The sequence below is a fragment of the Amblyraja radiata genome, chromosome 2, assembly GCF_010909765.2.
Source record: "Amblyraja radiata isolate CabotCenter1 chromosome 2, sAmbRad1.1.pri, whole genome shotgun sequence".
In the NCBI taxonomy this organism is placed as follows: domain Eukaryota; kingdom Metazoa; phylum Chordata; class Chondrichthyes; order Rajiformes; family Rajidae; genus Amblyraja; species Amblyraja radiata.
In genome coordinates this window covers 125818803-125834038 of record NC_045957.1, presented here as the reverse complement: position 1 = coordinate 125834038, position 15236 = coordinate 125818803, and the positions used below count along the sequence as shown (strand labels likewise).

At 45.2% G+C, this 15236-nt stretch overlaps 1 protein-coding gene across 1 annotated transcript in view; it reads right to left on the bottom strand.

Annotated features, from left to right (window-relative positions):
- The window catches only part of mrc1 (mannose receptor C-type 1), a 139921-nt gene that overhangs the window by 84491 nt on the left and 40194 nt on the right, over nt 1-15236 (bottom strand). The window contains exons 4-6 of the mRNA XM_033015268.1: nt 14850-15014; nt 9204-9317; nt 8475-8618 (exon numbers count right to left, since the gene is read on the bottom strand). Coding sequence (XP_032871159.1) covers nt 8475-8618; nt 9204-9317; nt 14850-15014 — 423 coding nt within the window. The remainder of the gene's footprint in view (nt 1-8474; nt 8619-9203; nt 9318-14849; nt 15015-15236) is intronic.

Below are 15236 nucleotides of genomic sequence, written 5' to 3'. Positions count from 1 at the left end.
TATATCGCAATATTATTTGTGTATTCTTATCTGCAATCATGCTTAAATATCCTAAAGGTGTTTCATATTGTTCACAGGTCCTTTATGCTGTGCCAGGATACAATACCAATTTCCTGTCTTCAAGAGTTACCAGTCTCGGTTATAAAGTTGCTTAAATCTTGGTTGTTGACATTTGTGACACACTGCCACAATCATGTAAGTTAACTAAATCATTCTGGAATCAATTGATTTTGTGGGGTGGAACATTGCAACCTTCACGTGGTCTGCCCTGTTTCGACTAATGCAATCAACTCGACGTGCACAAACAGAAGATCAAATAGAACAAGTTGTCCTACAACTTTAGGCTGTGCATGCCACACGAAAGAAGAATTGATTTTGTATAAATTACGAAACCATAAATAACATTCTGGAATTCAAGAATGGTTCTGCTATATCACCAATTAAAATATTGTACAAATGTCATCACAGTACAGTAACGTACTTAATACATTCTTAAATACTAAAATGGAAACCGTACTTTAAGCCAACTCAGCTAATGAAGAACCCTAAAGTGTCTCTCCTGCCTCCATTTAACTGTGCATTCAAATACAGTTAAAATATAAATTTTGCTTTGATAATCATATTCTCCATGGCAAACTTCCCCGTAATATTTTAGTAGCATTAACAATCATTGTGGAAATAGTGGTTTAAAAACATAACACATTGAAAAGGCAAAGGTACACAAAATTGCTGAAGCGAAGGAAATAGGCGACGTTTCGGGCCGAAACCCTTCTTCAGACTGATGGGGGGTGGGAGAAAGAAGGAAAAGGGGAGGAGGGGGAGGAGGGGGAGGAGCCCGAGGGCGGGCGGATGGGAGGGTGGGAGGAGACAGCTAGAGGGTTAAGGAAGGGGAGGAGACAGCAAGGGCTAGCAAAATTGGGAGAATTCAATGTTAATGCCATAAGGACGCAAGGTCCCCAGACGGAATATGAGGTGCTGTTCCTCCAATTTCCGCTGTTGCTCACTCTGGCAATGGAGGAGACCCAGGACAGAGAGGTCGGATTGGGAATGGGAGGGGGAGTTGAAGTGCTGAGCCACCGGGAGTTCAGGTAGGTTTTTGCGGACTGAGCGGAGGTGTTCGGCGAAACGATCGCCCAACCTACGCTTGGTCTCCCCGATGTAAATCAGCTGACATCTAGAGCAGCGGATGCAGTAGATGAGGTTGGAGGAGATACAGGTGAACCTTTGTCGCACCTGGAACGACTGCTTGGGTCCTTGAATGGAGTCGAGGGGGGAGGTGAAGGGACAGGTGTTGCATTTCTTACGGATCCCATTCACATTTTCTGCTGGGATAGATCTATAAAAATTACTAGTCTAAGTGGGTCCCATTTTCACACGGGAGGGCTGGTACCACCAACGCAATATTCCACCTCTCCACCAATTCCAATATTGATGGCCAGTGGGGCTTTCTGGAGGGTGTAGTGGGCCGGAGGGACTGGTTTCCAGAGGGCTAGTATGCACATTGTGGGCTGAATGGATTCTTGAGCTGTCAGCTCAGTCACTCAAGCCTGGTGGGCTGGCAGCTCAGTCACTCAGGCCTGGTGGGCTGGCAGCTCAGTCACTCAGGGCTGGTGGGCTGGAAGCTCAGGCCTGGTGGGCTGTCAGCTCAGTCACTCACTCCTGGTGGGCTGGCAGCTCAGTCACGACTGGAATATGTTCCAAGCAAGTTCCAGTGACATCAGTGAGTTCGCGGAAGCGGTCACTGACTTCATTGCAACAATAGTCGATAACATCGTCCCTACGGTAGGGATTAGCATCTTTCCTAATCAAAAACCCTGGGTGGACAGTCCATTCGCGTTCCCTTGAATGCTCGCACCACTGCTTACAACTCTGGCCCGGCATCCGGAAATATGGACGACTACAAGATAGAGTCCTACCGATAGCAAAGGGTGGTGAAGGACGCAAAAAGGAGGTACAGGGACAGGATGGAGTCGCAGATGGAGCAGCAGGATACCAGACGCCTTTGGCAGGGGCTACGGACTGTAACCAATTACCGGAGCAGCCCCCCTTCAACCGGAAGTGCCGGCACCTCCCTAGCTGAACTCTTTCTACGCACGATTCGAGACGGGCAACATCACCCTTAGCTCGCCGGCTAACAACAACACTGCCAGCGCGCTGGCTAGCGAGGCTGGAGGGAGGTCCACCGCTGGGGATGTGCACACATTCTCATTGTCCGAGCATGACGTGAGGGGGGCTCTGACGCGTATGAACACAAGGAAAGCTGTAGGCCCAGATGGTATATCTGGGCAAGTACTAAAGTCTTGTGCTAATCAGCTAGCTCCAGTGCTCACTACAATATTCAACCTCTCCCTGGCCAAGTCCATGGTCCCTGCCTGCTTCAAAAGATCCATCATTGTACCTGTACCAAAGAATGCCTCTCCAGCTTGTTTGAATGACTACCGACTGATGGCCCTCACCTCAGTAGTCATGAAATGCTTCGAGAGGCTGATCAAGAACCACATCTGCGCCTTCCTCCCTCGCAACATGGACCCTCTGCCTCAGAGGGCGGTGTTGAGGCGGGTTCTCTGGATACTTTCAAGAGAGAGCTAGATAGGGCTCTTAAAAATAGCGGAGTCGGGGGATATGGGGAGAAGGCAGGAACGGGGTACTGATTGGAGATGATCAGCCATGATCACATTGAATGGCGGTGCTGGCTCGAAGGGCTAAATGGCCTACTCCTGCACCCATTGTCTATTGTCTATTGTCTATTGACCCCCACAGTTCGCATACCGTCCAAACAGATCCACGGACGATGCAGTCTCCCAGGTTCTGCACACCGCTCTCTCTCACCTTCACAGCCAGAAGGGGGGCTATGTGAGGATGCTGTTCATTGACTTCAGTTCAGCCTTCAATATGATGGTCCCCACCAGACTTGCTGAGAAGCTGCTGGAACTGGGGGTGAACACTCCCCTGTGTGCCTGGGTCCTGGACGTTCTCATTGCCAGGCCCCAGGTAGTCAAGATGGGAAGACATACATCGAGCATCCTCACCCTGAACACAGGATCCCCCCAGGGTTGCGTCCTCAGCCCCCTACTGTACTCCCTGTACACACATGGCTGTTCAGCTCCAACTCCATAATCAAGTTTGCTGATGACACTGTGGTGGTGGGCCTGATCGCCAATAACAATGAGAAGGCCTACCGGGAGGAGGTGGTTGATCTGGCACTCTGGTGTCAGGATATCAGCCTCCTCTTAAATCTCATAAAAACTAAAGAGCTGATTGTGGGCTTTAGAAGGGCACAACATCCGAGGACGTACACGCCACTGGGGATAAATGGGGCTACTGTGGATAGGGTGAGCTGCTTTAAATACCTGGGAGAAATCACAGAGGATCTGACATGGACATCACACACGCTGCCGCACTGGTGAGTAAGGCAAGGCAGCGCCTTTACCACCTCAGGCAGCTGAGGAAATTCAGAGTCTCTCTGAGGATCCTTCAGTGCTTCTACTCTGGGGCTGTGTGAAAGGCAACATCACAATCTGGTTTGGGACCTGCTCTGCCCAGGACAAGGCTCTGCAGAGAGTAGTGTATTCGGCTGAATGCACTCTGGGAACTACACTCGTCCCCCTGCAGGACATATACATCAGAAGGTGCAGATCCAGAGCCAGCAACATTATGGGGGACCACTTGGCATCATTAAGCACCAGATACTGACACCGTAAGGGATCAAAATGGTGAAAAATAGATGCATGGACTATGTGGGGGGAGATGCCTGGCAACAATGAGCTAAAGGCAAAGGGAAGCCAGTTTGCCAGATCAACTGTGCACGGCATTGCAGACTAATGTTGCACAGAGTGGACAACAATAGGAAGAGCTGGTATGGAGGTAGAGCAGAATCCTAAGTACAATGTCTGACCTGCCAGGCAAATTGTAAAGATAGGGAATCCATCAACAGCCTCACGAGACTTTGTCTGGAGTCGAAAGGTCACTATTTCATCTCAGAAATAGCTATTTACTTTAGTGCCAGCTGGAATTGACAGATGCTTTAGTAAAACAGTCTGTGGCAGGCTCATACATTTTTTTTGTTTGTTGCTCTGCTGCTGGGAAATGCAGTGTGGTAGGCGTACATAAAATAAATCAGGTACATGCAGGGAGAGAGGACTGGGACCAGGTCCAGGGGTCACAGATGACCCGTGAGTGGGAATAAAGGTCAGGGAGCATGAGTGAGGTGAGGGAAAGTTCAGCCGATGATGATACGCAGATGATGAAACTGGAGGAGGGATGAAGGAGATTGGAGGATCCCAAAGAGTATTGGGTGTGCCCACTTGAAATAAACTTACTTGAGTACGATTCCTGGGCTAGTCTGCCAGCTGCTCTTTAAGCCAAACAGAGCAGACTTCGCAATCTGCTTCCCAACAGAATCCTCCATGCATAAGCCATCAGGCACAAAGTGTAGACACAAGGAATATCACTGACTTTGCGCAATGCCATTGATGTCCCTGATTTTCACTAATATTTTAGTTTTGAATTAATTTGGATTGCTAAATGGGCAAAATAATGCGGTATTATCTGATACAATTTCCATAACGATTTGCACTTTGGTAAATTGGTATTAAGTGCTAAACCAGTTTGATATTGGCATATTCCTTTGTTAATTTTAGTCATAGAGTTAGAGTCATACCATGCGGAAACCAATATGTAGAAAAACCGAATAGAGGACAGGCCATCCTAAACTGGGTATTGTGTAATGAAGAAGGATTAGTTAGCGATCTTGTTGTGCAAGGCCCCTTGGGCAACAGTGACCATCATATGGTGGAATTCTGCATTAGGATGGAAAGTGACACGGTTAATTCATATTAGGGACCTGAACAAAGAAAGTAGACTTTGAAGGTATGAAACGGGAATTGGCTAGGATAGATTGGCAAAGGGTTGACGGTGGAGATGGATGAACTCCAAAACTAAAACTGGGAAGGCAACCGTGGCAAATGATGGAAATCAAGGATAGTGTTAAATCTAAGGAAAAGGCATATAAATTGGCCTGAGGAAGCAGCAAACAGGAGGACTGGGAGAAATTTAGGACAAAGGGGTTAATTAAGAGGGGGGGGGGGGAAGAGCATGAAAGGAAGGTTGCAGGGAATATAAAAACTGGCTCTAAAAGCTTCTTTAGATGTAAAATGGAAAAGATTAGTGAAGACAAATGTAGGTCCCTTAAGGGCCTTTCCCACTTGGGTGTCATTTGCGCATAATTTACACTGCATCATTTACGCGTCACGATGCACGGCGCGCATTACGCACGCATGTTGCGTGGTGACGTAGGCAGTGAAGTGCGGTCGCGCGCAGCGCCCCAGGATTTTGGGATGTACAGAATCTTCGGGCGCGCAAATGATGCCCAAGTGGGACATGCCCTTAACAATCAGAGACAGATGAATTTATAATGAGAAACAAAGAACTGGCAGAACAGTTAATTGAGTACTTTGGTTCTGTCTTCACTAAGGAAGACACAAACTATCTCCCAGAAATACTAGAGAACCGAGGATCTAGTGGGAGGGAGGAACTGAAGGGAATCCACATTAGTTAGGAAATTGTGTTAGGTTAACTGTTGGGACTAAAGGCTGATAAATCCCCAGGGCCTGATGGTCTGCAACCCAGAGTACTCAAGGAGATGGCCCCATAAATCATGGATGTATTGGTGATCATTTTCCAATGTTTTCTCAACTCTGGATCAGTTCCTGTGGACTGGACGGTAGCCAATGTAGCCACTTTTTAAGAAAGGAGAGAGAGAAATCGGGGAATTATAGACCAGTTAGCCTTACATCGGTAGTGGTGAAGATGCTTGAGTCGATTGTTAAAGATGTTATAGCAGCGCATTGGGAAAACAGTGACAGGAATGGTCAAAGTCAGCACGGATTTATGAAGGGGCAAAATTCTGCTTCACTAATCTTCTGGAATTTTTTGAGGATGGAACAAGTAGAATGGATAAGGGAGAAACAATAGCCTTTGACTAGGTCCCACACAAGAGATTACATAGAAACATAGAAATTTGATGCAGGAGGAGGCCATTTGGCCCTTCGAGCCAGCACCACCATTCATTGTGATCATGGTTGACCAGCCACATCAGTAACCTGTGCCTGCCTTCTCCAAATACAGCTTGATTCCGCTACCTTCCAGAGCTCTTTCTTTTTCTTTTTTTTTTAATATTTAATTTTATTAGAAGTAAGTACAGTCATATGGCACCAAAGTGCCTAATATATATTTTCATAATACATTTTATGTACAACTTCTCTTTTTTTTGTTACATTGAAAAAAGATTAGAATAAGGAAAAGAAGTTAGATAGTAAAGGATAGAAAGATGTGAAATATATAGTGTGTGAAGAAAGAAAACGAGTAAATGAAGAAAGTTGAGAGAAAATAGAGAAAAGAAAATAAAATAAAAAAGAAAAGGAGATCATTATTTATAATCTTGACCAACCCTCGTCCAGTCCTGAAACAGTTCTTTTACACTTGTGTTGCACCATATGATTCCAAAAAAACGACGAATGGAGACCAACTCGTTATGAATTGGTCTGATTTATCCATTAGGAGGAACCAGAGCTCTTTCTAAAGGGCCTGCCCCACTGCAGGGACTTAATTTTTACATTTGTTCGCAACGTATGCTGGAGAGTGCTAATAGCCCTTGGTGTTGTCAACATCCACTGGAGCCATTGAAATCTCCAGTTATCTGTTCTAACGCTGGCATGAATACCTCCAGATTACCAACTACTGACCTTCCTCAGCTGATGAATAAATCCTCCTGCATGTTGAAGATCACTTTAAAGGATCACTGAAAGTTGCAAGGGGACTGAGTATAAACTGAGCACAGAATTGAATTGATTCGTCACTTTACACTTTATGGAGCAGATCTTATGTTTCATCCACTGTGGGGGGAAAAAACCAACGTATAGGATGTTAAGGCCCTGTCCCACTGCGGTGACCTAATTTGCGAGTTTACAAGAGTTTTCCCTCGACCCATACTCGCAGCATGGTCGACACGATGTCCTAGGAGGTCTTAAAGGAGGAATTAAATGTGACATCTCCAAGTTTGCAGATGACACAAGGCTGGGTGGCAGTGTGAGCTGCAATGAGGATGCTATGGGGCTGCAGTGTGAATTGGATAGGTTGGGTCAGTGGGCAGAAGCATGACAGATGCAGTATAATGTGGATAAATGGGAGGTTATCCACTTTGATGGCAAGAACAGGAAAGCAGATTATTATCGGAATGGTGTCTGATTAGGAAAAGGGGAGGTGCAACGAGACCTGGGTGTGCTTGTACATCAGTCACTGAAAGTAGGCATGCAGGTACAGCAGGCAGTGCAGAAAGCCTGCTATTATGGAATTCTCTGCCAGAGAAGGCATGTTGGCCTTCATTGCAAGATGATTTGAGTTTAGGAGCAAGGAGGTCTTACTGCAGTTGTAATGGTCCCTGGTTAGACCACACCTGGAGTATTGTGTGCAATTTTGGTCTCCATTCGAGGAAGGACATTATTGCTATTGAGGGAGTGCTGCGTAGGTTCACCCGGTTAATTCCCGGGATGGCGGGACTGTCATATGATGAAAGAATGGATCGACTAGGCTTGTGTTCACTAGAATTTAGAAGGATGAAAGTGTATCTTATAGAAACATATAAAATTCTTAAAGGATTAGATGCAGAAAAAATGTTCCCGATGTTGGGGGAGTCCAGAACCAGGGGTCACAGTTTAAGAATAAGGGGTAGGCCATTTAGGACTGAGATGAAGAAAAACCTCTTCACCCAGAGTTGTGAATCTGTGGAATTCTCTGCCACAGAAAGCAGTGGAGGCCAATTCACTGGATGTTTTCCAGAGAGTTAGATTTAGCTCTGAGGGCTAAAGGAATCAAGGGATATAGACAATAGACAATAGGTGCAGGAGTAGGCCATTCGGCCCTTCGAGCCAGCACCGAAGGGCACATAAGAAAAAAGTAAGAACGGGATACTGATTTTGAATGATCAGCCATTGAATGGCGGTGCTGGCTCAAAGTGCCAAATGGCCTACTCCTGCCCCTCAGCCCAACCTGCCCACTATGACCAACATGTCCCTTCTACACTATTCCCGCCTGCCTGCATTTGGCCATGTCCCTCTAAACCTATCATATCCATGTACCTCTGTGTGAAAGGTTACTCCTCAGGTAACCTCTCATTACATCTTTCCCCCCCTTCACTTTCAACCAATGTCCTCTAGTTCTTGATTCCCCTACTCCGGGCAAGAAACTCTTTGCTCCTACCTGAGCTCTTCCTCACATGATTTTATATACCTCTATAAGATCACCCCAAATCCTCTTGCACTCCAAGGAACAGAGTCCTAGCCTGCTTAACCTCTCCCTATAGCTAGGTGCCTTGGGACCTGTCAGCATCCTCGTAAATCTTCTCTGCACCCTTTCCAGCAATACTTTAGTGTTAAGAGGTATAACTTCTCTGATTTTATATGCACAGTTCAACATACCTTGCGATGGAAGGGTCTTCGATACCGTGGTGTCACCTTGACAAATATATCCCAATTTCAGATGGCAAGCTTGGCTCTCCCATTTTGATGCCTGCGATGGATTCAAAACCACACATGTATCCTCTCTGGCATATGACGGATGACCTTTGACCCAGAAAGAAATATAAAACTGTTAATGTTGGCACATGAAGAATTAAAGTCCAAATTATAATATTCCAATTAATGCACAGAATAAGTCATCCCTGGGACAATATCATTGCCGTTTAGTTTGAACTTCAGTGCAAAATATTGTGTAAGATTGTTATGGGAGTGGTCAGCTCAGCCAATGATCGTTCAGTTCTACAAGCAGATCGGCATCCGTGAAGACAACAGTCAGTTTCAGATACAGTATATGCTCTTCAGTGCATTGATTTATTAATGTAATGCCCTCACTACAAGTATTATTCATCCTAATTGGAATTTGAAACAAAATGCCCAAGGGGTAGAATCCAACTGGAGCTAGTTATCAAGGCAACAGTCTTAGGGGAGAAGGCAGGAGAATGGGGTTAGTGGGGAGGGATCGCTCAGCTATGATTGAATGCAGAGTAGACTTGATGGACTGAAGGGCCTAATTCTGCTCCTATCACTTATGACCTAAACCTCCATCTCCATGGACTCCAGGGATCATTAAAGCAGTGCTATATCTCCCATTTCTTCTAAGACTGAAACATATATTTTGCAAATACTTACCAGGAGCCCAGTTCAAGTATCTGAAGGGGCTTTGGTCACTCCATTGCCACCCGCTCTCGTAATCTTGAGTACTGAGTCCAATCCAGAGTGGTGTTTTTATTGGATTCAACAGGCCTGAATCAAAGAAAGATGCATTCCTTAGAACTAAATGTTACTCGCAACATGCAAAACACAAAGTTCTGGAGGACCTCAACAGGTCAGGCAGTTTCTATGGAGGGAATGGACAGGTAACATTTTGGGTCGGGACCCTTTTTCAGACTCAAGGTGTTTCTGGAAGCTTGCTTGCATAAATTTGCTTTCCTTTTTTGTACAATGATGGTCCTTCAAAAGCATTTTACTGACAGAACAAAGAAATTACCTTGAAGGGTTCTCTGGCTGAGTTGTAACTACATGACACAATATAACACAACATTGGCATTTCAACATGCCTTACCGCAAATCCCTCATGATAGAATAGTTAGTATTTTCAATATTCCACAGGTTCCGGTTGTAATGTCACTTATGTCCACTAATGAACCAAGTAGCAGCTCCTGTGCAGAAACCATTAAATATCTGTCTGGAAATAGATTCATTGATAGGATCATTTTGATCCGTGCAGGTGAGCAATACAAACCTGCAGTAGTGATTGAAAACCTGATAGAGATTCAGCAGTAAAGGGCCTGTCCCACGAGCATGCGATTGCATGCAGCAAGCGCGACCTAACGTGGTCGCTTGAGCCGTACGGCCTTGCGGGGCCGGTCCCACTTCGATCGCCGGAGCCGTGTGGAGTTGTGCGGGCTCCGAAAAACTGACAGTGTTCAAAAATTCCGCGCGGCAACGGCCTGCCGGCCCGCAGCCGCCTCGACGCCGTACACACTGCCTCGACGGGCGTGTGCAGCGTCTCGACACCGGACGCAGCGTCTTGACGCCGTACGTCACGTGCGAACTTCCCGCGGACTTCGCTCAAACTTCACATCACTCACTCGACCTCCGCGCGGCCCCCGCTTCCGGTTTGGTCGCGCTTGCCGCATGCAGTCGCATGCTCGTGGGACAGGCCCTTTAGGCATGCATTGTAGAATGGGTCAGCTAAATACATCATAATTATAAAGCATGAATCAACATGCTGTAATATTGACAAGATGTTTCTTTGTTTCAATACTTGCACATGGTTACAAGTGAGAGAACCCAGCTTCCACTTTGGCAAGCACAATTGACTCTGGGATAATAATGATAGCTTTTTGATCTATGCAGACACGAAGAGTTTGACAGATTACAATGGGATTTACTTAAGTTAACTCATGGCCTTCCTCTTCTTGGACATATGGCCCATGTCCCTCTTTTCTGTTCCAAACCGTGCAACTTTTGAAATGTGGTGATTGTACCTGCTTGTACATCTCCAACCTCCTGCATGCCAGTAAGAACAATCTCCCATTATAACCAAAGCCTTTCATTCCAAGCAACATCCTGGTGAAACTCTTCTGCACTCTTTCTAGTGCTGCAAGATCCTTTCTTTAAATGGACACAAAATGCTGAAGTAACTCAGCGGGACAGGCAGCATCTCTGGAGGGAAAGAATGGGTGATGTTTCAGGTCGAGACCCTTCTTCAGATCCGAAACATCACCCATTCATTCTCTCTAGGGATGCTGCCTGTTCAGCATTTTGTGTCTATCTTCGGTTTAAACCAGCATCTGCAGTTCCTTCTTACACAAATCCTTTCTTCAGTGCGGTGGCAGGACTGCACATAGTATTCCAAGTGTGGCCTAGCCTATGTCTTGCATTTAACTGCAGTATCATTGGTCAACTCTTACGCTCAATACCCTGCTTATGTAGAATGCCTTCTTCACTGTCCCTGTGTCGACATTTTCAAAGAGTTATGAACCTGCACCCCAAGGTCCCTCTGTACATTAACATCAACGTTATTTATACATATATCACAAACAGTAGATGTCCCAGCACAGATCCCTGCGGATCAAAAACGTCCTGCCTGAATATTGTCCTTCCACCGTCACCCTTTGTCTTAGATCTGTTCTAAATCCATATGATCAAGTCACTGTTAATCCCATGCATGTCAATCTCCTGACGTGAGGTTGACTGTCTTATAATGCTATGGGTAGGAAAGAACTGCGGATTCTGGTTTAAATCGAAGATTGACACAAAATGCTGGAGTAACTCAGCGTGACAGGCAGCATCTCTGGAGAGAAGAAATGGGCGACGTTTCGGGCGAGACCCTTCTTTAGACAGATGTCAGAGGAGTGTGCGGTCCCAGAAATAAAATGTAGATAGAGACAGTTATGCCCCTGTCCTACTTAGGAATCCTGAACGGAAACCTTTGGAGACTTTGCACCCCACCCACGTGCGGTTCCCGGAGGTTTTTGTCAGTCTCCCTACCTGCTTCCACTACCTGCAACCTCCGGCAACCACCTGCACCCTCCGGGAACCGCACGGGAACCTTGGGCGGGACGCAAAGTCTCCAGAGGTTTCCGTACAGGTTTCCTAAGTGGGATAGGGGCATAACTGTCTCTACCTACATTTTATTTCTGTACCGCCCACTCCTCTGACATCAGTCTAAAGAAGGGTCTCTGGAACTCTCTGCCACAGAAGGTAGTTGAGGCCAGTTCATTGGCTATATTTAAGAAGGAGTTAGATGTGGCCCTTGTGGCTAAGGGGATCAGAGGGTATGGAGAGAAGGCAGGTACAGGATACTGAGTTGGATGATCAGCCATAATCATATTGAATGGCGGTGCAGGCTCAAAGGGCCGAATGGCCTACTCCTGCACCTATTTTTTATGTTTCTATGTTTCTATAAGACTGGTGGGAGAATTGGGAAGGGTGAGGAGATGGAGAGAGAGGGAAAGCAAGGGCTACTTGAAGTTAATTCTATGGATTCGCTCTACTTCTCTTCTTAAATAAAGGAACAACATTAGATACGTTCCTGTCCTCCTGGACCTTGCCTGCAGCTAGACAAGACGCAAAGATCTTCGTCAAGGCTTTTGTAATCTCCTCAATTGCCTCCCTGAATAACCTGGGATGGGTCCCATCAGATCTGAGGATTTATCTTTCAAGAGACCCAACAACGTAATCTCAAACTGACCTTAGCATATCAGTATCCTCTGCATTCACTGATAAATTTGCAAGTATAAGTAATAACATAAGTTGATTAAAACAAGCGCTGATTGTCATGGAGTAAGAATCCCATATTGAGGAACTTAAGTGGATGTCATATTGAAATTAAATCAATATTCCAAGTATTCCACAGCTTTGTGAAATGCATGTTAAAAACCCCAGGTAAAAACATCTTGCATCAACATTGGATGGACCAGAAGAGGTGGGATAGATTTTTGTCTTTCTGTGTAACAACTACAGGTTGCAGAAGAACAGAGTTCATGTGGCATTTCCCACTAAAATAGCATGTGCAATATAGAGTTTGTAATGAAATCATTTCTATGGAAGCTGCAAGAAAGGACAACTCCCAAGTAAAGGCTTTCAAAAACCTTCAGGCAATACCAAGTCTGCAGTAATTCTACTCAAGTTAGAGTTTGTTTCACAAAATGCTTGAGTAATTCATCAAGTCAGCTGGTATCTGCGGAAGAAATGCATAGGTTTCTGAAGAATGACCCTGACCCGAAATGCTGCCTATACATTCCCTCCATGAATGCTGCCTGACACACTGAGTTACTCCAGCACTTTGTATTTTGCTGAAGATTCCAGCATTTGCAGTTTCTTGTATCTCTATTCAGGGCAGGGCTCACTGTTCGTGAGAGTGGAAGTTTGGAAGCTGGACGTAGTGCGAACTCCATCATCAAGTTCGCCGATGACACCACTGTTGTGGGACAAATCACTGATGGTGACGAGTCAGAGAATAGAAGTGAGGTCGACCGATTGACCAAATGGTGCCAGCACAATAACCTGGCTCTCAACACCAGCAAAAGCAAGGAACTAATTGTGGACTTTGGAAGGGGTAGGATAGGGACCCACAATCCTGTTTATATGGTGGAAAGGGTCAAGAACTTCAAATTCCTGGGTGTGCATATTTCCGAAGATCTTTCCTGGTCCCAGAACACTGATGCAATTATAAAGAAAGTACATCAGCGCCTCTACTTCCTGAGAAGATTACGGAGAGTCGGTATGTCAAGAAGGACTCTCTCGAACTTCTACAGGTGCACAGTAGCGAGCATACTGACTGGTTGCATCGTGGCTTGGTTCGGCAACTTGAGCGTCGAGGAGCGGAAAAGAATGCAGAAAGTTGTGACCACTGCCCAGTCCATCATCGGCTCTGACTTCCCCACCATCGAAGGGATCTATCGCAGTCGCTGCTTCAAAAAGGCTGCCAACATCATCAAGGACCCACACCATCCTGGCGGTAGACACTTATCTCCCCGCTGCCATCAGGTAGAAGGTACAGGAGCCTGAAATCTGGTACATCCAGGTTCAGGAACAGACTCTTCCCCACAGCCATCAGGCTATTAAACGCACCATCAAACAAACTCTGAACTATAACAGCCTATTGTACTTTATCTGTTTATTTATGTGTGTGTATATATGGTCAATGCTATATAGACACACTGAACTGTTCTGTATTTATGCTTACAATACTCTGTTGTGCTGCAGCAAGCAAGAATGTTATTGTCCTATCTGGGACACATGACAATAAACTCTCTTGACTTGACGACTTGACTTGGTGATCCATTCCAGAGCCCATGTGTGGCTTTAATTGCTACTCCTGAGACCTTGTAACCACTGATTTCTTCTGGAACTCCGGGGATGATAAGACGGTCTCCATGACCACACAAGCTTCCATCATTCTTACTACAATCTCTCTGTTGCATTGAAATTTAGAATTAGAAACAAGAAGCTGAAAAATCTGACCAAAATAAAGAAAAGAAAATTATGAATGTCAGATAAAGAGCCTGCCCCCCGGATCTCAGCAGTTTATTCTTTATACAGATGACAGCACCGAGGCATATTAGTCAAATAGAAGCAGTGGAATTAATTTCCATGAATTAATCGGAGTTAGTGGCTGGTGAAACAAACGGTTTCTCAGGGTATTCTAGTGCGTGTAATGGAATGCTTTTGTTTGATGATTTTAACAAAACATCTCAGTATTCAGTATTCAATATTTACTTTAATGTCATTTTAACTGTGCTTACATACACAGATGAAATGAAAAAATTGTTTCTCAATCAGTTCCCGTCAGTGCAGTTAATAAAAACAGAATAAATACAATTAGCAATAAAAATTAAAATTACCCTATCTAGAATAGGCCGAAAAATTGAAATAGAAACAGACATTAAAAAGACTGAACAGTGGCTTTGCTTTAACAGGTGCCTAGCTGTCAAAGTGTGGACGAGGTTAGATGTGTTGGTGAATGATGTATGGGGAGGGGACACAGTCCGTTAACCAGTCTTATTGCCTGTGGGAAGAAGCTGTGTAGCATCCTGCTGGTTTTGCAGCTGATGCTCCTCTACCTCTTCCCAGATGGCAGAATGGAGAAGATGTGGTGTGATGGATAATAGGGGTCCTTGATAATGGAGATGGCTCTGCTGATGCTCCGCTTCTGATAGATCTCCAACAGGAAAGGGAGTGGGGCACCAATGATCCTACTGGCTGTCTTCACTATCCTGTTAAGTTGGTTTTGCTCATCTCTCGGTCACTGCCAGAATTTCTTACCTGCCAAATATGCCTGTGTGTGCAATTCTGTCACGCTCATCAAGTCCGAATTTTGCTGCTGACAGCTTCTTCGTGCCTCGTGCCATGTTAGAGCTGATTCACTGTTGATCTGGTAACATTTGGTCGATGAAGGATCTTTACTCCACAAAGATTCGCAGAGGTCAGCTATAAAACAAGCAGATTTTATGATTAAATATATGTCCCTCTGGACTAACTTTAAATAAATGGATAGCAAATATCTACAGCACTGACTAATGTGCAACAAATGGAAAGGTATACACAAAGCTGCTAATAACTTTCAAAATCGTTATTTATATCAGGATAAGCATGGCCTGGACTCATTGACATAAACCTTATAGTGAATGGCAACAGTTCTGAGGCGAAATT